General features: G+C 66.1%; 3 protein-coding genes across 4 annotated transcripts in view; 2 read left to right on the forward strand and 1 right to left on the reverse strand.

Moving 5' to 3' along the window:
* UIMC1 (ubiquitin interaction motif containing 1) overlaps positions 1 to 2,774 on the forward strand; it is a 34,580-nt gene extending 31,806 nt beyond the window's left edge. For both annotated transcript variants that reach the window (XM_074156144.1, XM_074156143.1), the window contains exons 10-12: positions 191 to 311; positions 1,955 to 2,018; positions 2,268 to 2,774. In XM_074156144.1, coding sequence (XP_074012245.1) covers positions 191 to 311; positions 1,955 to 2,018; positions 2,268 to 2,524 — 442 coding nt within the window. In that variant the 3' untranslated portion in view covers positions 2,525 to 2,774. The remainder of the gene's footprint in view (positions 1 to 190; positions 312 to 1,954; positions 2,019 to 2,267) is intronic.
* Positions 2,775 to 3,552: 778 nt separating this feature from the next.
* Positions 3,553 to 9,005, forward strand: HK3 (hexokinase 3). Its single transcript, XM_074156122.1, has 20 exons — positions 3,553 to 3,629; positions 3,833 to 4,018; positions 4,123 to 4,177; positions 4,256 to 4,418; positions 4,745 to 4,893; positions 5,051 to 5,170; positions 5,282 to 5,377; positions 5,463 to 5,562; positions 5,648 to 5,831; positions 6,010 to 6,165; positions 6,274 to 6,507; positions 6,596 to 6,900; positions 6,980 to 7,119; positions 7,258 to 7,377; positions 7,465 to 7,560; positions 7,685 to 7,784; positions 7,909 to 8,092; positions 8,170 to 8,325; positions 8,509 to 8,742; positions 8,870 to 9,005. Exons 1-20 carry the CDS (start codon positions 3,553 to 3,555, stop codon positions 9,003 to 9,005), a joined length of 2,991 nt encoding a protein of 996 aa, XP_074012223.1.
* Positions 9,006 to 9,580: 575 nt separating this feature from the next.
* UNC5A (unc-5 netrin receptor A) lies at positions 9,581 to 22,492 on the reverse strand. The gene is made up of 17 exons (XM_074155503.1): positions 22,378 to 22,492; positions 21,263 to 21,265; positions 13,873 to 14,094; positions 13,595 to 13,738; positions 13,415 to 13,518; positions 13,119 to 13,299; positions 12,835 to 13,002; positions 12,481 to 12,645; positions 12,212 to 12,400; positions 11,492 to 11,791; positions 11,315 to 11,402; positions 11,067 to 11,235; positions 10,747 to 10,980; positions 10,472 to 10,621; positions 10,219 to 10,383; positions 9,963 to 10,141; positions 9,581 to 9,746 (listed from the first exon to the last, which is right to left on the reverse strand). The coding sequence occupies exons 1-17, from the start codon at positions 22,490 to 22,492 to the stop codon at positions 9,581 to 9,583; spliced, it is 2,742 nt and encodes a 913-aa protein (XP_074011604.1).
* Between the last annotated feature and the right edge of the window lie 1,134 nt (positions 22,493 to 23,626).

Raw genomic sequence — 23,626 nt, forward strand, 5'->3', positions numbered from 1 at the left:
AACCGGCAGGGAAAACCGATAATCACTCAGTCTTTGCAATTGGTGCCGGCCTGACCCCACTGAGCAAGACCCGATCTGGTGATGTGTCTTCTCTGTGGCGTGGCCTGGAGAAGGAAAGCCATCGCTGGTGGCTGGGAGCCCGGTGCAGGGCGATTCCTAATGCAGTGCTCTGTCCTTTGCTGCCTGGCAGGTGTGAGAAGTGCTACCTCTGTAAGTCACTGGTGCCACTGCTGCAGTATCAGAGGCATGTGGACAGCTGCCTTCAGGATGCTAGGCAAGCTCAGGGAACCAGGAGGCTGCGAAGCACCAAGGTGAGGGGCAACCCTGAAGACCATCTCCTTTGCTTTGCACTGGGTTTGGGGCTGGGTTGGCAGCAGAAACAGTCTTCCCTGGTTGACGGGATGAGCTGACCTGGTGTAGGATTGTCCATCCCTGTGGGCCGCTGTGGCCAGAGAACTCGTTGACCTCCCTCCTGCGTGGTTCTGCGAGAGCATGGACCAGTCCCAGGGGTGAGCTAATCCAGCAGAGCTGCCAGTAACCTCTCCAGCAGGCAGGCAGCCAGGGCTGTCCCGCTGCCAGACAGCGCGCCTCAGTCCTGCAGGCTTCCTCGGCTGAATATAGATGGAGTGGAGGGCAGTGTTAGGGTGACAAGTGTATCTGACTCTTATCCACAAGCCCTTTCCCATGGGGAAGGCTTCAGAGCCGGAGCAGGGAGAACTGCTCGGAGCCGGGAGCAAACCGCAGCATCCCAGGAGAAATGTGGGGGAGCAAGTGTGGTGGAGGTGTGCTGGGTGTGGGGAACGTGCCTTGCTAGGGGAGGTGGGAGGCAGGAGCGTGGGTGGCAACTGGCTCAGTCACTCGCCAGGTGTTGGCCTCCACTGTGCTTTGTCCTGCTCATGTGGTCCCGGGGGAGCTCAGAGAGGGTCCTTCCGGGCCTTCCCGCTGGTTACTGCGGGCAAAGCCCTAGTGCTGCGGATTTGCCTGTGCTCAGAAATGTGATTCTCAGCATGAAGATGCAACATGATGTCTTAGTTTCCTATAATCCCTTAAATCCATCACAGGCCTCAACCCTTTGGGGATTCAGATGCAAATGATGAGATTTCTGGTTGATGATTTTGGCTGGGATACAGCCAAACGCTGTGTGGTTCAGAGTACTGCAGGGCACGGCTGCTCCTGCATGTGACAGGCTCCATGGGGGCTGCTTGACTGTCCCTGTGCCCCACAGCCGACTGGCATGTGGGGTTGGGCATGCAGGCATGGGCACAGGGCATCGGGGAAAGGGGCTGGAGCTGGGCAGTCCTTTGGGATGTGTTTTCTCTGGCCCTGCCTTGTGCCGAGGTGGCAGCTCAAGTCATGCCTGGGCATGGATTGGGCTGTTGCAAAGCTTCCTAGTGGCACTGGTGGGCTTGCTGTTTCCTGCCACGGCGCATTTTGGGGTGCTTTGCAGCTCCAACCCTGCAGTCGGGATGTCAGTGCCTTCTAGAGCAGTTCTTGGGGCTGGGAGCAGCCAGGAGAGGGGACTTTGCTGGGCCAGCAAAGCTCAAAGCAGCTGAGCCAAGTGGTCTTCCAGGCAGACGGAGCAGGACGGGCCTTGTCCTGCACAGTGCTGGGGGATGTGGCAGAGCCCCTGGTGCCCAGATTTCTCTGTTCTAGCCCTGTGCTCGCTGGCTGGGCTTGGAGATGGCTTCCTGCACCCTGGCCTCCCTCCTTACCGGGATCTGCTTTATTAGCTGCTCTCAGCTGCCTCTGCTCGGGCACCAGTGAGGCTGGACACAAGGCAGTGCCCTTCCTGTTGGCCACTGGCCATGCTCAGCTGGAGGCCCTGGAAATGCCGTATTCCCTCTTGTGCACAGCCTGACCCCGTGGGATGGGGGAACATGCAGCCACGGGGCCACCCTGGCTATGGGGTTTCCTCGAGGCAGCGCTGTGACGATGGTTCTCCTCTCCTTGGCAGGACGTTGGAAGGCAGGAGAGGGGACTCCTCAGGATGCTGGAGCTCTCGGAGAGCAAGTCTGCAGGTGGGAAGCTGCTGTCTGTGCCTGCCTGGCGGGGTCAAAGCTGCCCTTTCCCAGCTTTCCCCTTGCTGTCCTGGGCTCTGCTGGGACATCAAATTCCCCTTCAAGGGGCCTGTTCTTCCTGACCGGAGCAGGAGGCTGTGGGCTTGGCTGGTGGTTGCCATCCCCCAGCTGGCAGCACACATCCCTGCCTGTGCCTGCTGGTCCGGAGGCAGGGTGGCCAGGCAGGGCTGACGTGCGCTCTTGTTTCAGGTGCTGATGCGGGGGGACCCCTCGCTGGACTAGGAGACCAACAGTCCCCCCCCGTGCTCTCAGCCAGAGCCGGGGGGCCGGCGGCAGACAGCCCCAGCTCCCTTCGGCACCTTCCTTTCGACGTCTCCCCTGCGGAACCTGGTGTCTCCTTCTCGGAAGCCCCGGACTGTGTGGTGGACTTGGAGCCCCATGCGGATCTTCGCCTGGGCAGCCAGCAGCAGACCAAAGGCTGCCGCCGGAGAAAGCGCAAGATCTGAGGCCAGCAGTGGGGTGGGCCCCCCCAGCGATGTCTCCCCACGCCCCGACAAGGGTCTGCGTGGCACCGTACCCCTGCTTCACCCGCAGCCTTGTTCTCCCACCCTCCTTTTGTATGTTTTATACGATCTGTGCAGGGAGCACCGGGTGGGGAAGTGACTGTGTGTTTTATAGGTGCCTGTGCAGCTTTGCTCTCTGTTAAAGAAATGGAAATATATTTATGTATCTTTTTATGAAACTGCAGCAACACGGAGGAGCTGTGCTGTCTTTCTCTGGGGAATGGGAGGCGCTGGAGGGAGGAGAGGAGGAAACGGCAGACGGTGCATCCAAAATCACACTTCCTGAGGCCTGTCCTCGGGCTCTGGGGGGAGTGTGAGCTCGGGGCCACCCCCCGGGCAGGGGGGCTGCAGCACCCGATGTTCTGTGGAGCAGCACATCACTGCCTTTCCCAGCTGGGAGCTGTGGAGGGCACCTTGGTGCCAGCTGACAGCCGCAGCCAGAGGATGTGGAGAACGCTGGAGCCACAACTGCTGTGTCCCCGTGTCCTTGGTGTCCTCCGTGTCCCCTGGGTGGCCAGGCTATGTGCTGCCCTTTGCCAGCTCCCCGTGGCAGGGAGGTCTCTGCCTGCCCCGGCCACCGGCAGCTTCAAGGGCAGGTTGGAGCCCCGGGGCTGAGCCGTGGGGGACCCCGGCTCCCCGGGAGGATCCTCGCCCTGCTGCGGAGCCTTTTACCGGGAACGGGGCGGGGGTTTATGGAGCGCTCATCACCGTGCTGCTGAATTAATGGGACGAGCTAATTAAAATTCGGCCTCAAAATTTAAAAGCGCTAATGGGAAACCGGGGCGCTGCTGCCCGGCGCAGGGAGCGGCCCCTCCGGCGGGGGCGCCGCCCATTGGCCAGGGCGGGGCCGGCGGCGGGGGCAGGTCAGCCAATGGCAGGGCGGGGCGCCCGCGGGCGCTGTTTCTGTTGCCGGGGCAACGGCAGCGTCGTTAGCAACGGTCCCCCCCGGCACCACCACCGTCCCCGCAGCCATGGCCAGCCCCCAGCGCCGCGGCGGCAGGCGCCAGCCCGGCCAGTACGGCGTGGGGTCGAGCGCCACCGACCCCAGGTCGGACACCCTCCCCCGGCGGGGTCTGGGCCGGGATGAGAGGGGCTGTAAGACCCGTGAGGGTCTCCAGCCTGGCGGCGGCCGAGTGAAATTAGGCGTGGGGAGGCCGGGGTCGGGGCTGGGGCTGAGCAGGCTCGCCTTGCCCCCCCCCGGGTGTTACATCTCCCCGGGCAGAGGAGAGACCAGCCTTCCGCCTCTTGCAGGTGGAAGGGAGAGGCAGGCAGGCTGGGGCAGGGGCATCTCCCTTCTCCTGCAGCCCCCGAGGACGGCCTGGGCATCTTCGCCATCGTGGGGCACAGCTGCCCCCTCTACCCCCGGCTACCGGGTCGCGATTGCAGTGGAAGGACACTGCCAAGTGACGATGCTGTTGAGACTGCGGCAGAGGGGAGGTGGGAGGCAGAGCTGGGGACAGGCCCGCTCAGGCCTAGTCAGGCCTCTGCTCTGTCCTGTGGGCTGCGGCTCAGCAGGTGACATGCCACCTCCCTCCACGCAGGTCCCCTGTGGGCCATCAGCTGGGTGAGCGGAGCGACGGTCCTGCCTGCACACCGGTAAGGCCCATCCCTGCCCCGCACACAGCGAGAGGCATCCCCTACCTTTCAGACCTCCCCTAAGGAGCCCATCCCCAGGTACAACGAGTCCTGCTGGCGCTCACCATCCCACTGGAGATGCTGCAGGTAGTGAAGGGACGCATGATGCAGGCCATGAACAAGGGGCTGAGCCGCCAGACACATGCACAGGCCACCGTGAAAATGCTGCCCACCTACATCTGCTCCACACCCAACGGCACGGGTAGGACAGCACAGCCTGGGGGTGGGCTGCTCTGCTACCTGCAGCCCTGCACGCCTCGCTGGACGTGGCCCTGGGGGTGCTTTGGGGGGGTGCACCAGTCTCTGGCCAGTTATGGGGTCCATAAGCTGCCCTTGTGCTGCCTCTGCCAGTCCCCAGTGCAGGGGTAGAGGCCAGGAGCTGGGTTCCCCTGGCCCCTGTGGTGGTCTCAGGCTCTCAGGAGCCTCCCCCGTGGGTGACTGACTGTTCCTGGAAAAGGGTGAGGTGCAGATCTGGGGGATCTGCCACAGGACGGGTCTCTGCCTGACACCACCTCTCCTTCCCTGTAGAGAATGGCAATGTGCTGGTGGTGGAGCTGTGCCAGAGCCATGTCCGGATCCTGTTGGCGACCTTCCTGGGTGACAGAAATGACAGCCCCCAACTGACAGATAAGATCTTCGACATGCCAGGGGACATCACGCAGGGCACAGGGGAAGCGGTACGAGGAGGCCATGGCAGAGGGCGGCTGCTGCTGGGCTGCTTGGCAGGGCTCTGGGCTGGTGCTGGGACTCCGGGCTGCCTCCCACAGCCTGGTGCTGGGTAAGGGGGAGCAACTGGTCACCCTGGCTGTTCCTTTGACTTTGACACCCCTGCAGCTCTTTGACTTCATTGCACAATGCGTGCACCAGTTCCTGGGTGCCATGAGCATCTCCAAAGAACGTCTCCCCTTGGGCTTCGTCTTCCCATTCAGCTGCAGGCAGACACGGCTAGACAAGGTGAGTGGGACAACCCTGCCCCACGGCTGCCTCCTCCGCAGCGCATCATCAGCAGGGAGCGGAGCTGGCCCAGTGGCAGGGACCAACAGCTCGGCCACGTACTTTCCACAGGCTGAACTCATCTCCTGGTCCAAGGGCTTCAGCTGCAGTGACGTGGAGGGGAAGGATGTTGTGCAGTTGCTGCAGTTGGCCATCAACAAGCAGGAGGTGGGGGAATGTGGGGTGGGTTGGCCTGGCTGGGGGCTGCCCCTGTGAAGGGGCTGACGGAGCTCTTGCTTTGCCCCCCATCCAGCTCTCTCACGTAGAAGTTGTTGCCCTGTTGAATGACACTGTGGGCACCATGATGACCTGCAGCATGAGGGAGATACCCTGTGAGGTTGCCTTGATCGTGGGTGAGCAGCGGGCATCCCGCATCCCAGGGTGGTGGGTACTGGGGCGGGGGGCTGTGCTGGTGCTAACCCCCATTGCTCCCTGCAGACAAGGGCACCAACAGCTGCTTCATGGCTGAAGCACAGCATGTGCAGACAGTGGAGGAGACCAATGGGCAGATGTGTGTCAACACTGAGTGGGGCTGCTTTGGGGACGATGGCGCCTTGAATGACATCCTGACCCCCTACGACCAGCATGTGGACCAGGAATCCTCCAACCCTGGGGTGAAGAGGTGCTCCCACCTTGCAGTGAGGGCAGGGTCCCTGGGGCTCCCCTTCCATCCTGGATCATGCCAGGCCTCACCAACAGGAGCATGTGTCCACCTGCGATGCTCCTGGGTGCTCTCAAAGGGCTCGGGAGTGCCGGGGGTGTGTGTGTGTGTGATTGATCCCTGCTTGGGCTGCACGCAGGTTTGAGAAGCTGGTGGGCAGCCTGTACCTGGGGGACATTGTCCGGCACGCGCTGATCGCCCTGGCTACAGAGAAAGTGCTCTTCATTGGGAGCGATATCACCGCCCTGGGGACCAAGGGTGCGCTCAGGACCCAGGAAGTCCTGGAGATCATCAAGTGAGTCCCCTCTGGGGACCAGGAGCTGCTGTGGATGAGAGGAGGGGGTGGGTGCCCCCAGCTGTGAACCGGTGGCCCTGTAAGCCAGTGCTGTGCTCTCCCTTGCAGCAATGAAGAAGGCATGACCAAGGCAAGGATGACTCTGGAGGCTCTGGGGCTGCGGCCGAGCGAGCGGGATTGCTGCCGGGTGCAGCAGATCTGCCGGGCGGTGGTGAGCCGCTCTGCCGCCCTCTGCGGTGCCGGCCTGGCCGCCATCCTCAGCCTCATACGCCAGAGCCGGGGGCTGGAGCGATTGCTGATCAACGTGGCAGTGGATGGTGAATTGTACCGGGCCCACGGGAGGTGAGGAGGGACACGGGGCTCTCCGGTGGGGGTCCCACCCCAGCGGGATGCCTCACGTCCAGCTCTCACCATCTTCTTCCTCTGGCAGGTTTAAGGAGATCCTGCAGACCGTGGTAGGGCTCCTGGCCCCCGAGTGCCTGACCCGCCTCCTGCCCTCAGTGGATGGGACCGGGCGGGGGGCGGCGATGGTGACAGCGGTGGCTTTGCGCCTGGCGGACCAGCGCCGAGAGGTGAACCAGCTGCTGGCCCCGCTGCGGCTCACCCGCGCCGACCTGGAGCGTGTCCAGGCACTGATGAGGCAGGAGATGGACCTAGGGCTGGGCAAGGAGACCAATGCCAATGCCTCCGTCCGTATGCTGCCCACCTATGTCCGTGGCACGCCCGATGGCACCGGTGAGGGGCGGGGGCCTGGGGAAGGGGGTGCCGGGGAGGCCGTGGCACTGCTGATGTCCCTTGTGCTGGCTCCCTGCAGAGCGAGGTGAATTCCTGGCATTGGACCTGGGGGGGACCAATTTCCGGGTGCTGGTGGTGCGCATGGCAGAGAAAGGCATCCGCATGGCCAGCCAGATCTACGTCATCCCAGCCAACATCATGCAGGGCACTGGCCAGGCGGTGAGGCTGAGGACCCATGGCTGAGTGATGGAGCGAGGGGGTGGGAATTACCCACTCCCCGCTCACTGCCTACGGGCCTGGGAGGGGGCTGGGAGACCCCCATGGCATTGCCCCTGACACCATGGCTGCTCTCTGAAGCTCTTTGACCACATCATTGACTGCATCATGGACTTCCAGCTGAAGCAGGACCTGATGGGGCAAGTCCTGCCACTTGGCTTCACCTTCTCCTTCCCCTGCAAGCAGATGGGCCTGGATAAGGTGGGTAGCAACTCTGGCCCCAAGGGGATGGGGAGGGCCCCGGGGTGCGAGGTGGCTGCCCAGCCCCTGCTCCTGCCTCTCTTGCAGGCAGTGCTGCTGACCTGGACCAAGGGCTTCAGCGCCTCAGACTGTGTGGGGAAGGACGTGGTCCAGCTGCTGCGGGAAGCTGCCCAGCGCAAACAGGTAGAGAAGGGCTGGGGGGCCTGTCCCCTGTCTCCTGGGTGCCACCCTGCACCCAAGCGGTGCCAGCTCCAGGAGCTGGCTGGGTGCCACTAAGCTGCATGTGTCCCCGTCTCCTGTTTGGCAGCACTTAGCGCTGAAGGTGGTGGCTGTGGTCAACGACACGGTGGGAACCATGATGTCCTGTGGCTATGATGACCCCAAATGTGAAATCGGCCTCATCGTGGGTGAGGGCCACCTCTCCCAGGGGTCTCCCATTCCATCACCACCACCCCAGCTGCCCAGCATGGCTGTAGAGTGCCAGGCTCTTCCAGGGCTGTGGTGGAGGTGACACCAGTGCGGGGCCCACAGGGACAGGGACCAACGCCTGCTACATGGAGGAGATGCAGAACGTGGGCACAGTGGAGGGGGAGCAGGGCCGTATGTGCATCAATATGGAGTGGGGAGCCTTCGGGGACAACGGTTGCCTGGATCATCTCTTCACCGAATTTGACCGGATGGTGGATGAGAAAACAATCAACCCGGGCAAGCAGAGGTGGGCAAGGGCCCTGGGGCGGGGAGGGGACTGGGGCCGGGGGCAGTTGTGCCTGGCTAAGGCTGTGCCTGGGGTAGGTTTGAGAAGCTCATCAGTGGCATGTACCTGGGTGAGATCGTACGCCATATCCTACTGGCACTGGTGGAGAAACAGATCCTGTTCCATGACAAGGCCTGCCCCACACTCCAGAACAAGGACATCTTCAAGACCAAGTTCCTCTCCACCATTGAGATGTGAGTGCTGGGCTACAGTGGCTTCCCTTAGCCCGGGGTGGGGGGGTGTGAAGCCAGAGCCCCAGGAGGGGGCCATGCCACATTGATAAAGCACGTGCAGGGTAGGGTGATGCCACCTCCAGCCTATGGGATGGGGACGATGATGGGGATGGTGGTGCTAACTGTGTCCCTGGTCCGGGGCAGTGATGGGCTGGCCCTGAAGAAGGTACGGGCCATCCTGTGGGACCTGGAGCTCCAGGCCAATTTCGAGGACAGTGTGCTGGTGCGGGAGGTGTGCCAGACCGTATCCTTGCGGGCGGCTCAGCTCTGCGCCGCCGGCCTGGCCGCTGTGGTGGAGAAGATGCGGGAGAACCGGGGTCTGGGCCAGCTGGCTGTCACCGTGGGTGTGGATGGCACCTTGTACAAGATGCACCCATCGTGAGTGGGGCAGGGGGTGGCAGGCACCCACCAGGGACCCATGCCCTTATGGCAGGGATCTGGGGGAGCCATGGGGTGCTTGGGCTGGGGGCCACCAGCCCTCACTCTTCCCTCCTGTTTGTCCCAGCTTCTCCCAGCACCTCCAGCAGACGCTGCAGGACCTGGCGCCCAACTGCGCTGTCACCTTCCTGCAATCGGAGGATGGCTCGGGGAAAGGGGCTGCGCTTGTGGCAGCCGTGGCCGTCCGCGGGGATGAGTCCTAGGGACAGCCACCACTACCCTTGCCATCACCCCAATAAAACGCTCTGCTCCGCACCTCCGACTCCTGGGGTGGGAAAATGGGGTCTGTGTGGGGCAGCGCACGGCCGGGCACAGCCCCACATAGCAATATATATCGAATTTATTTACATTCACGTCCGGCAGACCCCCCGCCCGCGGCACCGCTATGTACATAAGGCCAAGTGTAAATACTTGAATGCACTTAATACAGAATTAAAAAAACGGTCTTTACACAACACGGCACGGGGCCCGGGGCCGCCCGGCCCCACACGCAGACAGCACGACGGCACCGCACGCACGACGCACACCCAGCCGCCCCCCCCGGCCCCCCGCCATAGGGCTGCGGGACCCCCGGGGCCAGGCTGAGCCCAGCCACCGCCGCGCTGGGGGTGGGGCCCGGCCGCCGTGGGGCACGGGCATCCCTCTCTCGCAAGGGGGCCGGGCAGCCCTCCCTGTAGGCTGTGGGGCAGCAGGGGCCCAGGGGCCGGCCGGGGCCCACCTCTGCCCCATGGTGGCAATCCCCTGGGAATGGGGTTGGAGTCCCCCCTTGCCGCCAAACTCAGCACTCGGCCTCGGAGACGGCAAAGAGGGCACCGTCCTGCTTGCCCACCTCGGCCACAGCGGCGGCCAGCTGTGAGAGGTTGCCGTTGGGGAAGTGCCGTGCTTCCCACAGGTTGAGGATCATGGCCGTGGGGCTGGGCTTCGAGGCGAAGAAGCTGAGATGGCTGAGGGGAACAACAGAAGGACCATGTCAGGGCACAGGGATGGCTCCACACCCTGGCACCAGCCCCGTGTTGGTCTCACCTTGGGCACCATCCCACTCCCAAGGTCCTACAGCATGCCAGCATCCATCCAAAGGTGCAGGATGAGGACAGAAGCCCCCAGTCCCCACTCACCATGCCACCCCATCCCTGTCCCCAGCGCTGTCCCCATCCCCCCACCTGTCGAGGTTGAGCTTCTGGGCCAGTGTCCTCCAGTCGGCTCCCCGGGTGCCTGGTGGGTCCAGGCTGCTGATGATCTTCTGGCGGATGAGGAAGGGGATCTTGAAGGCACTGGGTCCCACCAGGGCCGGGGCACCCACCTCGCTGTCGGGGACCAGCCAGTCCGAAAACCTCGTGTCCTAGGAGAGAACACAGAGGGGTGAGGATGTGAACTCATCCCAGGGTCACCCCTGGGACCCCCCAGCCCTGCCCTCACCTTAGCGATGTTGAAGTTGACAGTGAAGCTCTGCCCATCGCCCTCCACCTGCCAGACCCAGATCTTGCAGGCCAGCTCGCAGGTGCTGGGGCTCAGGCGCTCCAGGGTGAAGGTGCAGTGCAGGAAGGGCTGCAGCCCGCTCCAGATGTGGTAGAAAGGGATCTCCTGCGGTGGGGTGATGGGTTGGGGGGGGTTAAGGGTGGCAGGGACACCCCCCCCATCCCCATCCCCACCCACCGTCTGGGCTCTTCACCTGGTAGCTGGCGAGGAGCTTGCTCTTCCAGAGGGAGCTGGGCATGTCGTGGATGGAGAGGCGCAGGTTGTGGTAGCTGTCCTTGAAGTGCAGCACCCGAGGGGCTCCGATCAGCTGCCCACCCAGCTGCTTCTCCAGCTGGATCACCTCCTGCCGGCACAGGCAGCGGTCGGGCAGGAGCTGCTGCATTCCGGGAGCCCAGCCCTGCCTGCATGGTGTCACCCTGAGCTGGGATCGGGGGGTGTTGGTTGCATGGGGACCCCCCCCCCCGGTACCTTGAGGACGTCCTGGGTGTCGCTGAGGCAGTAGACGCGGATGTTGTACTCCAGCGAGGGGCAGGCGGCTGGCGCGAACAGGACCAGCTTGAGGCGCTTGGAGGCCGCCATGCTGAGGGACTCCCCCACCAGGGCGAAGCGCCCCAGCTGCTCCGTGAAGATGTAGCAAGCCTGCGCTTCCAGCTGGCAGTAGTACAGCTCCGTGCACGGCTCAGCACCCAGCTGCAGCACGTCCTGCGGCACCCAGGCAGAGATGCACCCCGGACATGAGCATCCCCCCAACCCCTGTCCCCTACAGCCCCCCCTCGGCAGGTGCTCACCTCCCACGTGCCCTCGCACGACTGCTTCTTCAGCCGGATGCTCCAGTTCTCAGCACTGGCCTCCACGCAGTGACCCATGGCCAGGATGGCAGGGCGGGTGAGGAGGACGCCGGGGGGGCCACAGCTGACGATGGGGCTCAGCAGTGTCTGGCAGCCGGCTAGGGGCAGCCTGGGGCAGCGATGGGAACAGCTGAGCAGGGCCAACCTCCCCCCCTCTGGTGGCCCCATGTCCTGGCCATTGCACCCACCTCACATCCTCCTGCTTGTGCAGGGTCAGGTAGACCTCATAGATCTTCCCCCGTGGGATGGCATCAGGTGGGATGAGCAGGCTGATCCCTGGGCGGGGGCGTACAGGCAGGGGGGTGAGCCCCATGGGGACCCACCAACACCAGGCGATGCTCTGGCAGCCTGTCCCCATGCCATACCTGTGTTGGGGATCATGAGCCGCCCCCCTAAGAAGTTGAAGGTGCCGTAGGCCATGTTGGTGGTGCCGCGAGGCAGGGAACGAAAGTAGCTCTGGGTGGAGAGCCGTGCCACGAAGTCGGCGCCCTCGGCGGCGGGTGAGCTGTGGTGCAGCGTGTGCCGCCCGGCACCCAGCGGGCTCAGCAGGTGCCCATTGGGCAACTGGAGCTTAGCAGGGCCGTCCTGACGTGGGCAGAGCGAGCCCTGGTAGGTCATGGTGGCGGTGCTGAGGTCGGGCTGGATGGTGAGCAGGCTGGGGTTGTCTGTGGCACAGAGCAGGGGGCCATGGTGTGCCGGTGACACAGTGGCACAGCCAACCCCAGGGGACATGGGACACACAGCGCTTGCCCCATAGTAAGGACCCTATGGGGCACAGCCACCAACCCAGCACAGGCCCTATAGGGACCAGGGACCCTATAGGACACAGACCCCCCTGCCCACAGCCAGGGACCCTACGGAGCACAAAGCACTGACCCCACAGTCAGGGACCCTTTAAGATACAGCCTCCCTGTCCCTAGGTCAGGGATCCCATAGGGCACAGAGCCCCCACTCAAGACCAGGGACCCCACAGGGCACACAGCCTCTGCCCAGGGTCCCCCCCAGGGGCATGGCTGCCCCCAGGTCCCGAGAGACACCATGTCCCAGAGCGGGTGCACAGCCCTGTCCCCGCAGCCCTCGCTCACCGGCCTTGCTGGGCTTGATGCTGACGGGCTGGAAGCCGGCGGTGAGGATGGAGGAGTCAGCCACATCGGCGTCCAGGCCCCCCTTCTTGCGGCAGTACACCAGCACCCCCACCAGCAGCAGCAGCACCAGGCACACAGCCACGGCCACCAGCCCCACGTACAGCGCCACGTCCTCTGCACCGGAGGCGGCTGCGTGGGGCAGGGCGTCAGCACCCATGGACATCCCCTGTGCACCCATCCCAAGGTGGGGGCATCCCCGCCGTGCTCACCGTGGCTGCAGAGCTCGGAGGTGCAGTTGCGGGTGTCCAGCTCGGGGCCATGGCACTCCTGGCCCCCGTTGCGCGGTGCCGGCTCTGAGCATTCCCGGCTCCGCCAGTGGGTGCATTCGGCCCCGCACACCGACCACTTGCTCCACTCTGACCAGGCACCGTCCACTGCGGGCACAGCCGGGGGTCAGCGCCCCACTGCCATCCCCCCTTCCCTGCCCCGGGGCTGGCAGAGACGGACACATAGGGGGTGGGAGGACGAGACACCCGGAGGGGACAGGGACTGCGATAGGTGCAGCGGGGAGTGCAGCATCGGCACGGTTGGGGCGGCGGCGGTGCCCTGGGCAGGGGGGGTACCTGGGCAGAGGGTGGTGCAGGCGGTTTTCTGCACATTTTGGCCCTCACAGAAAGCCCCCCCGTTGAGGGGTGTGGGGTTGGTGCAGGTCCGGCTCCGCTTCTGCCAGCCCCGTCCACAGCTGGTGCTGCAGCCCGACCACTGCGTCCACGTCGACCAGCCGCCGTTCACTGGGTGGAGAGGGACCCATCAGCACCTCACCGGGACAGGGGGGACGTGGGGAGGGACAGGACGGGGAGGGTGACACTGGGGCAGCATGGTGGGGACAGGCGTGGTGGGGCCGTACCATAGACGGTGATGGCAGCGGAGGCGCTGCGGCGACGGGCCACGATGTTTTTGGCCACGCAGGTGTAGTTGGCGGTGTCAGCCAGGCGGGCCTGACGCAGCACCAGGCTGTGCTCCGGCGTCACGTAGACGTTGGCGTCCAGCGCCGGGTCCACCAGCTCCTCATTGCGCAGCCACTCCACCTGTGGGGCACGGGGACGTCACCACGTCACCCCCTTTGGGGGGCACCCATGACATCCCCACCAGCAATGGGGCACCCCCAGCCGTATCCTGACCTGCCAGACCGTGGTGGCTCACCTCGGCTGGGGGGATACCCTCGGGAGGGCGGCATGGCAGCACGACGCCCTGTTCGATGGAGACCTCCCTGGCTGTTGGCTCCTGCTCAAAGTTCTTGCGCAGATCTGGGGAGGCAAAGGAGTAACGGGGGAGCCTGGGGGCAGCACCCCGCACCCCATCCGGGCACCTGCAGACACTCACAGGCGATGCGCACGAAGGCTTTCTGGCTCTTGGTGGTGCCGGAGGAGCTCCAGGCCACGCACTGGCACCAGTACTCCTCCAGCCCGAAGATCTTCTCCACTTGCTGGCGGGTGACCTCGATGCGCACCTCCATCACCGGCAGACCTGCCACCAGCAGGCAGCACATCAGCACCAGCACGCCAGCAGCGGTGCCCACGGCCCCAGCCCCATGCAAACACCCCAAGAGCACGTGGCTCCTGGTGACCGGGTCCACTGCCATCCCTCCCGTCGGCGCTCACCGGTGCCGCGGTCAGTGCTGTGCTGCGTGACGTGGTCGCCCTGGTGCACCCACTCGCCGTTGCACTTGAAGTAGATCTGGGTGGCAGGGGTGGCGCGGCAGGCCAGGCTCACCGCCTTGTTCTTCACGATGTAGACGTCCTCCGGCTCCAGCTGGAAGTGTGGCAGCAGGTCCGGGGATGCGCCGGACACCGGGTTGGCCACCGTCGCGCTTTGCTGAGCACCTGTGGGGAGATGGGGGCTCGGCCACCTCCAGTGTGCCCAGATTGGGCGACCGCCCATCCTGGCATGGTTCTGTGCTGGTGGCCCTGTGCCTCACCACCGTCCCCCCGCCGATGACGTGGCAGCCCCCTCCCGGCCCTGCCATCCATCAGGGAGAGCAGCCGCGTGGTGGCTGCGCCCGCTGAACCCGCACCGATCCCTCATGTCCGCACTTAGCGCTAATGAAAAGGAAATGTAGTGTGACCAACAAGGGCCATCGCTCACGCCTCCCGGGGCACCCGCCGTCCCCCCTCCCCAGCACGCTGCCAGCCGCCGTCTGGGGGCCACATCCTACCCTGCTGCACCCTGGGGTGGCACAGGGTGAGTTGTGTGCCCCATGCCTTGGGGACACAGCAGGGTGGTACAACGGTGTGCCCTGTCCTGTGCTGCTGGCACCTGCCTGGGAACGGGCACAGGCATGGCACATAGGGGCTGCCCATCCCCAGTGTCCCCAGGGTGGTGAGGGTGGTTCAGGGCTGCACACACATCCCTTGGGGAGGTTGGGCATCCCCCAGCTTTGCTTGGGGGCTGTGGGTGCCACACACCAGGGCAGGGTCCCCGTGGTGACAGCAGTGCTGGGGACATGGCATGTGGCAAGCTCCTGGAGTGCCCAGGTCTCCCAGCCCAGACATGGCCAGGTGCCCCCACCGGCACCCGCTGCGGAAAGAGTTAATAAACCAGGGCCCTAAATAAGCATTTGATTAACAAACGATAAAATAGCGATTGTGTCACTGAATGAAGCTGTAATTGCTGCTGCTAATTGGCTGGTTAGGATTTAATAAGCAATTAAATGGGATGGAATGCGCAGTAATTAAGTGCCTTCGTTTGGCAAATGCCCACCACCCCCCACGCGCCCGCGGGACCCCCACTGCCCGTGCCCACCCTGGCCAGCTCCCGCCTGGGGACGGGGATGGGGATGCAGGGAAAACAGGAGTCCCTCGGGCCCTGGCTGAGTCCCCCAGCGGGCTCCGGGCCCCGCTGCTCCCCACAGCTGGATCAGGCCCCTCCAAGTGGGGAGCGGGCGCCGAGCGAGCCCACCGCGATGCCCGCCGGGACGGGCAAGGTGCAGCAGCTAATTTACGCGGGGAAGATAAACGGCCACCATAACGCGCCGGTTATTACCCCATCAGCACTTTTACAATGTCGCTGGCAATTAATTTAATTAAAACCCCTGTCGGGGATATACAGGCATTTCATATTTCACTGGTTTAACGACCCCCCCCAGCCGCAGCCCGGGGCTGGCCCAGGGGGGGTCACAGTGCGGACAGGCGCTGCGGTCCCCGGTGCGGTGCCATCCCCAGTGCTGGCTGCGGCACGGCTCGCCGCAGCACCCGCCGCTCGCACCGCCGCGCCTCCTGCCCGGGCACTCCGGGGGTGCCCACGCCGCACTGCCCGCGCCGGCACGTGGGGCTCCGCGCTGCTGAGACGGGCAGGAAGGCAACCCAATTTATTTATTAAATACCAGCTTTGCCACTGCACAGCACCACTGCTGCCTCCTGCCCGGGCGGCTGCAGCGGGCACGCTGGGTGAAGGGGAGAGCTGTGCTGCGGGGACTGGCCTTTTAATCACACGTGAAACAAGTACAGCGGTCGCTGAGCTGTGTGTCTATCCATCATGGCCGAGCGAAGTGGCACAGGAAGACCGGAGCCAGCAGCGATGGGTGGGGGAGGCAGGATGGGCACAGAACCCCCCCCTCAGCTGCCCACCCAACTGGGGTATTGGGTGCCTTGTGGGCAGAGTAGGACCACAGGCAGCAAACGAAGCTGGGGCCATGCAGTGAGTGGCAGAGCCAGGGGGCTGCCAGGCACCCCGCAGAGCCTGCAGGTGGGATGCTGTCCTGCTGCTTGGCACCACACTGGGCACCGACAGGGCTCGGTGCTGTGGTGTGGTCATGGATAAAGCCATGCAGCACAGCCAGGAGGCTGGAATTGGCCTGGAGCCCTGGCAAGGGAGTGGAGGGGCTGCGGTGTAGGTGCCTCACGCACCATGGGCACCCCATGCAGGGTGGGTACCCTGTGCACTGTGGGCACTGTATGCACAGTGGGCACCCCATGCACCCCGTGGCCATCCAATGCACTGCAGGCACTCCACGCAGCACGGTTATCCCAACCACCACCGGTACCGCACACACCATGGGTGCCCCATGCCCTGAGGGCACCCCACGGGTACCTCACACCCTGCAGGCACCCCATGCACTACAGGCAACCTCCCCTTGCAGACACCCCCATGCACCGCGCCCCCCCCCGCCACAGACACCCCACACAGCGTGGGCACCCCCAGCCCGTGGGGGTGGGCGCAGCGTGGGTGCCCCGTGGGCAGCAGCCCCCCACGCGGCGCCATGCCGGCTCCCGCACCGCGTCGGCCTCGCCGCTCACCTGCCGCTGCGTTGCCATGGAAACAGGCGAGATGCTTATGTCACCTTGGCAAAGGGAACTGGGGAACTTCGGCGGGGATGGGGGACAGGGGCTGGGGGGACAGCAGGGTGCTAGGTCCCACTTGCCCCCGGGACCCCGCTCCCAATGTGGCAGGGGCCCAGCCCCGTCCGGCCGCTGTCTTGGCAGCCAAAAGGGTAATTGGGAGCACGGTTTCCTACCAGCGCTGATAAATCACGGCCAGTAAAGCCAGTGCATTAAGGAGGGCTTTATTATCAATTATCCCCCGCCCACGTGGGCTAACGAGCATGCCGGCAAGACTGGTGAATGGTGCTGGGCGCCAGGCTGGGGAGCAGGGCTGCAGCACTCACCTCGGGGTGCAGAGGGGATGGGGGCACCCCCGCTACAGGCTCTGAGCGCCCGCCTTCACCCCAGCACTGCGGGACCCTCAGCCGCTCCCAGCCCCCTCCACATGCACAGAGCCCCCTTGCTTCGGGTGTCCCCCGGCCACCACCACCCCAGGTGGCCACACAGCCCCTCACCGTAGCACATGCCCCCCCCCCCAGCATCAGAAACACCAGGTCTGCTGGTGTTACTGGGCAGGGAGAGCCTGCAGGACGCTGCATTGCCCAGCACGGGGGACAGGACACTACCAGGACCACCCAGGCACCAGTGGGTCCCCCATCCCCACCCCGCCCTGGTCCCCTGGTCCTCAAGGGGCTGATCCTGTCCCCAGTGCCAGTGACATGGTCCCCAGCGGTGCCAATAGCAGCACACCGGGCGCCTCGGTGCCTGCTGCGGGGAGATGCCGGGAAGGTCAGCGTGTTCTTGGCGAGAGGAGGCTGCTCGCCCGCGGCTGCGGCAGCATCAGCCTCGGCACCGGCACGCCGGTGTGTGCCCGCTCGGCGCAGCTGCCCCCAGGAGGGAGCAGGCAGCTGCCTGCAGTGGGAGAATGCTCTGATGGCATGGGTCTGCCCAGAATGCTGGGGCCCAGCTGGGACCCACGCATCGGCTGTCCCCAGCAGGGCACCGAGCCATCCCTGCCTCCCTCTGCCCTCGTCCCCTCCCTGCACCCCTGACTGATGCCTGCCACCCTGGGGGTCCCTGCGGGGACGTGGGGACCTTGACACCAGCATGTGCCCCCACCAGCTGTACCCCCCTCCAGGGACCTCCCCAAATCCCCACAGGCTTTGCAGCCGGCGGATTCAATCCCAGCTGGCGTCCCATCCATCGCGCCCGCGCCAGGCCTGGCACGCCATTAACATGAAAGATTTCCTCGCGCTTTGCCGGCGCCCGGCCTGCGCCCCGGCAGCAGGTAATTAAAGCAATAATTGCTGCTGATTGCACCGGCTTAAACAAGGGAAGGGTGGGCCTCCGGGAAAGGGCAGCAGATGCCCATCTGTGCCCAGGGGAGCCTGGGGGTGCCAGCCCTGCCTGCCGCCCCACACAGGGGTCCCTGCCACTAGCACTTTGCTCTCTGCAGGACGCAGAGGAGAGGAGCTGGCACGACTCGCCACCATCAAAAAGCTTGTCTGAGGCTTTGAGCTGGGCACCATCCTGCCGGTAGAGGCTGGCTCTGAGCCACGATGAGCCGGTGCTGCCCCTGGGAGACCCCCAGCCAGGGGCTGCGGCATAGCCTGGCACTGCCCAGCTGCCCGCTGTGGCTCCAACACTCACCTGGAGCATCTGGACATCGGCAAATGCTCCCCCTCTACCCACCTTCCCACCCTGCGCAGCCCCTACGGTGATGCCAGGCGGGTGCCAGTGACAGCCCTGGCTGGGCAGGGAGCCAGCAGGGTCGGATGCCAACACTGGGCAGCACAGCCCAGCTCCCAGCCAGTCTGGCATGTGGCGAGCACTGGGGACGATGGGCACAGAGTGCCGACACGTCCCCTGTACTCCAACAGGCACGGTACCCCCAGGGGCACGTGTCCCCAACTTCCCAGTGTGTCCCCATGAGCCAGCTGCTGTCTTGGCCCCACAGGCATGTGCCTCGTGTACCAGCCCCATGGCCACGGGAGAGGCTGGGTGGGGGCGGCGGGAGCCAGAGGGTGCCCGTCTCCCAGCAAGCGCGTGGCAGTGTCTGGGCGCCGATTAAGCGAGTGCTCGTTATGAATGAATTAGTCAGGCGGGTTTGCATGACAATGGAGCTGCCTAATTATGGATTTGAGCTGATAACGCTCTCCCTATTACATGCAATTAGTATGTGCCAGGGCGGGCAGGGCTCCTGGAGGGCTGTGCCCTTGTCCCACTCCAGTGCCCCCCAAGGGGCCGCACAGCTCTAGCCATGCCCAAGCCTGGCCCACACTGCCCTGTGCCCGGGGTTTTGGGACAACAGTTCCAACAAAGGCAGCCAGGGGTGGCAGCCCCTCCCCAGGGACCACCTTGGCCTGCCTGCAGGCTACGATCCCTGGCACCCAGTGCTGGGCACCCACAGAGCTGGTCCCCTCTCAGCCCCATGGCACACACAGAGCCCTGTTCCCCGTCAGTCCTGGGTGTCCACTGAGCCCCACAGCCCCTCCCCAGACCCAGCCTGCCCACAGGACGCGTGCCAAGCCATGCCAGCCCGTCAGCAGCACTGCATGGGGAGATGGTCCCATCCTGTCCCCAGCTTGGTGGGGGACTGGGGGACTCCCACAGCCCAGCCTGGCACTTAAATGGTGTGGAGGGGACAGGAGTGGCCCAGCCCCACATGCCAGAGCTGTCGATGGGCTCCTGAGCCCAGGGGAGCTGAGCAGCTTTCCTGGATCTCCTTTAACTGACACTGAAGAGCAAATGCTCCCGCCAAGCCCTGACCCCACTGGGAAGAGCATCAAGGTCACCCTCAGCCCCATGTCCTGACTGGAGCCGGACGGGGGAGCCAAGTGGAAGGCTGGGGACGTCCCCTCAAGCCACGCAATGGTCCTGGGTGCCAGGGTCCAGCCCCACAGCCTCTCCCCCTCCCACCCACGGGTGGCATGCAGTGGTGATGGCAGCCCCGGCATACCAAAAACCTGTGGCAGCAAGGGCTGGCTGGAAGGGGCTGGGACCCGAGACCTGCAGGCAAGAACCCCAGGCTGGGCAGGGGTCTGGGGGGGGGCAGGGTGAGCTGTCATCTGCCTGACACCCACCCAGGAGCAGCACCCAAAGAGCGGGCAGGTGGCAGGGCCAAGCGGTACTGGGCAACTGGGCCTGAGTGGGATGAGGATGGGGTCCAAGTTTGCACTGTCTGGAGCCAGCCCACCCCAGCCTGTTCATGGGCAGACACACGATGCACAGAGTGATGGTGCCAACAGCTGGAGTGGTGCTGGCACCAAGGGTGCGCCCCTGGGTGCAGGGCAGGGCATGGCGGGACAGGCATAGTGCATGGTCCCCGTGCCACCATCCCTCAGGCACCAGCACTGGGTGCTGCTGACCACCCAGGCAGGATGAGCGCTCAGCTGCACCCACGGCTGTGAGGTGCCTGTGGTGACTCTGGGGGTTGCCCATCCCCTGGTGGCACCACCAGCGCCCCGGTCCCCTCCTGCAAGCACCTGCCAGGGCTCCGCACGCTTTGATGTAGTGCCAGCCCCGCGTGGCACCGAGCCAGAACAAACAGCCCTGGGCGGGCTGCGTCTGCCGCGCGCTCACGCTGACAGCCGGCACGGCAGCTTCCCGGCGCGCGCCAGCCCTGCACCGGTACCCTGCACCGGTACCCTGCACTGGTGCCCAGCCAGGCGCAGGTTGTGGGGCCCTGATGGGATGCAGCGACCTGGGGTGCCAGGCTTTGAGGCACCGAGTTGTGGGGTGCAGTGGTCAGGGGCTGCCTGTTGGAGCCTGAGGGTCCCTGGCAGCCTGGTGGAGCCGGCGGCACCATGTGGCTGATGCGTGGTGAGAGCAGAGCCCATGGCCCCAGCCAGTGGGGAGCCAGTGTGGGTCACACTCCACGGGACAAGTGCCATCCAGGGCAGGCGATGCTCTGGGGCCTGGCACCGTTTGCTACGGATGCCAAGGGGAAGGGTCCATGGCAGTGCTGGGCCAGGGATAGCTCTGGGGAAGGACCCTGACCCAGTGCCCTTGCCCACTTGCCAGCGCAGCGCTCGAGCTGGGCAGCCCCTGCACCTCAGTTGCTCGCCCTGCACTGCTGCCCGCTGCCCCCAGCCCTCGTTGTTGCTCTCGCCTTTCCCCTGCGGGCAGCGGCAGCAGAGCAGGCAGCCTGCACCCGGGATTCTGCTCCACTGCTGCAGGCAGGGGCCCTCTGCCTGGACACCTGGGTTCCCCTGTCCCCAATCTACACCCTGAGGGAAGGGGTACCCTGCCATGCCCTGCCGTGCCATGCTGTGCCAGAGCAGCACCTGGCGTGCAGAGGCCCAGCCCTGCCATGTCTGTGCTGAGCGGTGGCCGCGCAGGTGGCTGGGCTCAGTCGCGCCGCGGCCGGCTGTGAGCTGCCTGCCAAGCGAGCGCCGAGGACGAGCTCCCGTGCCGCACTGCCCCGAGCCGGTGCTGGCACCGCCAGGCCCCCCCACACCTCCGACTGCAGAGCTGGTGTGCAGTGGCTTGGCGCACTCCCTGTCCCGTTGTCTCCTACCTCCATCTGTGGGTCATCATGGCCCCACGGGTGCCACGGGGACAGCAGTGGTCCATACCCAGCTGGAGGTCAGTACCCACAGCGTCCTGCTTACGGGGTCCCCTGCACCCAAGGGGTGCCCACCCAGTGTGTCACCCACCGCGGTGGCTCTGCAGTGTCCCCCTGCAGACGGAGTCATGCTGGGAGCGTTGGGCGCAGGGTTCCCGGGGTGACCGGCTGGGAAGGACGAGTATGGGGAGCACGGGGGCCACAGCCCCCTGGGTGCACGCCATGCCCACCTAGCGCACCAATGCTAGGCTCGGAGACCTCTCCGGTGGCAATAGGAGGGTCGGTGGGCCGGACCCCCCCGGCGCAGAAGGGGTGTCCCCCCCCAGACCCCCCGCAGAGTGCACGTCCAGCCCCGCGCAGCTCCCCGCCCCCAGCCCGGTCCTTTGTCTGCAGCCGCCACTTCCAGGCTGCCGTGACACCTGCCATCAGCCACCAGCCCCGGGCACCCGCCGCCCCCCACTTGGCCCCCCGGCCCGGCAGCCGGTCCCGCTCAGCCCCGGGGGTCCGGCCCAGCCCGCTCCCCCACCCGCCGGGTCCTGCCCGGAGCGGGGGACAGAGCCGGGGGCAGCGGGGCTCCGGACCGTCCGCGTCTGCAGCAACACCGACGCAGCCCCGCATACCGCGCCGCCCCCCCCCCCCCCCCGCCACGCCACGGCCACCCCCGCGCTCCCTCGCGGGGTGACAGCACCCCTCCAGGCTACCATCCCCTCTCCACGGTCCCCCGTGTCCCAGCAGGTGATGGGGACAGCAGAGACCCCGGGCAGTGAGGGAGCAGGGATGCTGTGCGTGGGGCAGGGATGCCGTGCGTGGGGCAGGGAGCTCGTGCGTGGGGCAGGACCGCTACGGACACCCGTGTCCGGGGCTGGCAGGGCCCCGGGGGAGCGGAGCGGTGCCGGTGAGGCCAGCCCCCCCCCGCCAAGTACGGGCAGCGTCCGGGGGAGTGCGGGCTGGGCACGCGTGTGCGGCCATGCGTGGGCATGGAGCTGGGGGGGGGTGGCAGTGCCTATCGTGGGGCAGGACGCACACCCCCTGCCCGGGAGGGCACCCGGCACCCCACCGAAACTCCCGTACCCCACAACCGAGCGGGGGGCACTCCGCACCAGGAACGACCCCCGGTCTCCGGGAGGGTTCCCGGCCCCCCGCAAGACGCCCGCCCGCCGCCGCTCCCCGGGTGACCTTGCCCAGCGCTCGGTGCCGATGCCGGAGCCGGTGCCGGGTGTCCCCCCCTACCCTCCCCGCGCCCGGAGCCCGGTGCCCGCGGGGGGCGCGCGGTGACTCACCGGCGGCGGCGAGGAGAGCAGCGGCGAGCAGGGCACCGAGCGGCCCCGGCGCGGCGGCGGCGGTGGCGGCGGCGGCGGCGGCGGGGGCCCGGCGGCGGCGCGGCCGCGCACCCATGGCGCGCCCCGCGGAGCGCTGCGCGGGGCGAGGGAGCAGGGCGGGCCGCGCTCCGCGGCGCCCTCAGCGGGCCATGGCCCCACCGGCCCCGCCACCGCCACCGGCCCGGCCCCGCCGCTGCTGCCGCCCGCCGCCGCGCCCGCTCCGCTCCGCTCCGCCCGGGCGCCGCCAATGCGGGGCGGCGAGCGCGGACCCGCCCGCGGAAGGGACGGCGCAACAGCTGGGCGCGCCCCCGCCGCCGCCCCCCCCCCGCCCCGCTCCGCACCCCCGGCACGGCACCCTCCCACCCCCCCCTTCTCCGCACCCTCTCTCTGCATCCCACCCACCCCCCCGCCCGGCCCGGCACCGGGGTCCGCAGCACCCTGCGCGTCACCCCTGGTTTGCAGCCCCCTAGCACGGTGCATCCCCCCCAGCACGGCATCTTCCCCCCCAGGGACACCCCCTCCGGCACGACACCCACCCGGCACAGCACCCAGCCTGCACCCCACTCTGCCTCGAGCCCCTGCTGCTCCCCAGGGCCAGGTGATGCCCGGGGGTCTCCCAACACATCCTGGCACCCCACAGGTGTGGGGGGGGACAATCCCAGCAGAAGAGGGTCCTGCTGGCACCCTCCGGCCACCGTGGCTCTGGCAGGCGAGCGCAGTGTCTCCTGCCGGGAAATGTCACAGAATTGGGGCCACCATCTTGACGGGAATATGTGCCACCCATGGGGTCCCACCTCACTGGCATACATGTGGGTCTGGCCCCAAGAGACCCCACACTCCCAGGGGATCCCAGCCAGGGGATCTGGCTCTGCCCTGACTTCAGGATGCGGCTCTTTCCCTCCACGAGCTGTCCCTGCACCCAGCCAAGGTGCCTGGCGAGCAGCGCTGCCATCACCAGTGGGCAGATTGCAGTGCGGGCAAGGGGTGAGGGGCGAAGGGGGAGGAGGCTGCATTGGGATGCCCAAGGTGCTCCCTGAACCCCATGGGAGCCAGAGCCAGTGCCAGCGGTGTCGGGCAGCCCCCTGTCCCCAGCAGGGGGGGCCAGGCAGAGGCAGGGCCGGGCAGCGGCTCCCAGCGCCGCGCAGCGATAATTTCATTAACAGCTCCAGGAACAATTAACAACTGCTCTGACACCTTCAAGAGCTGAAGC

The sequence above is a fragment of the Numenius arquata genome, chromosome 11 (assembly GCF_964106895.1).
Source record: "Numenius arquata chromosome 11, bNumArq3.hap1.1, whole genome shotgun sequence".
Lineage (NCBI taxonomy): Eukaryota > Metazoa > Chordata > Aves > Charadriiformes > Scolopacidae > Numenius > Numenius arquata.

Excerpts from the sequence above, each read along its gene's own strand:
- HK3 (XM_074156122.1), top strand. The coding sequence starts at position 3,553 with ATGGCCAGCCCCCAGCGCCGCGGCGGCAGGCGCCAGCCCGGCCAGTAC. Across the intron at positions 3,630-3,832 it reads TCGAGCGCCACCGACCCCAG|GTGGAAGGGAGAGGCAGGCA; the intron begins GTCGGACACCCT and ends CGCCTCTTGCAG. Across the intron at positions 7,378-7,464 it reads AGCAGATGGGCCTGGATAAG|GCAGTGCTGCTGACCTGGAC; the intron begins GTGGGTAGCAAC and ends CCTCTCTTGCAG.
- UNC5A (XM_074155503.1), bottom strand. The coding sequence starts at position 22,492 with ATGGGTGCGCGGCCGCGCCGCCGCCGGGCCCCCGCCGCCGCCGCCGCC. Across the intron at positions 12,646-12,834 it reads CTGCACCACCCTCTGCCCAG|TGGACGGTGCCTGGTCAGAG; the intron begins GTACCCCCCCTG and ends CTGTGCCCGCAG. Across the intron at positions 9,747-9,962 it reads CAGAAGCTCAACCTCGACAG|CCATCTCAGCTTCTTCGCCT; the intron begins GTGGGGGGATGG and ends TGTTCCCCTCAG.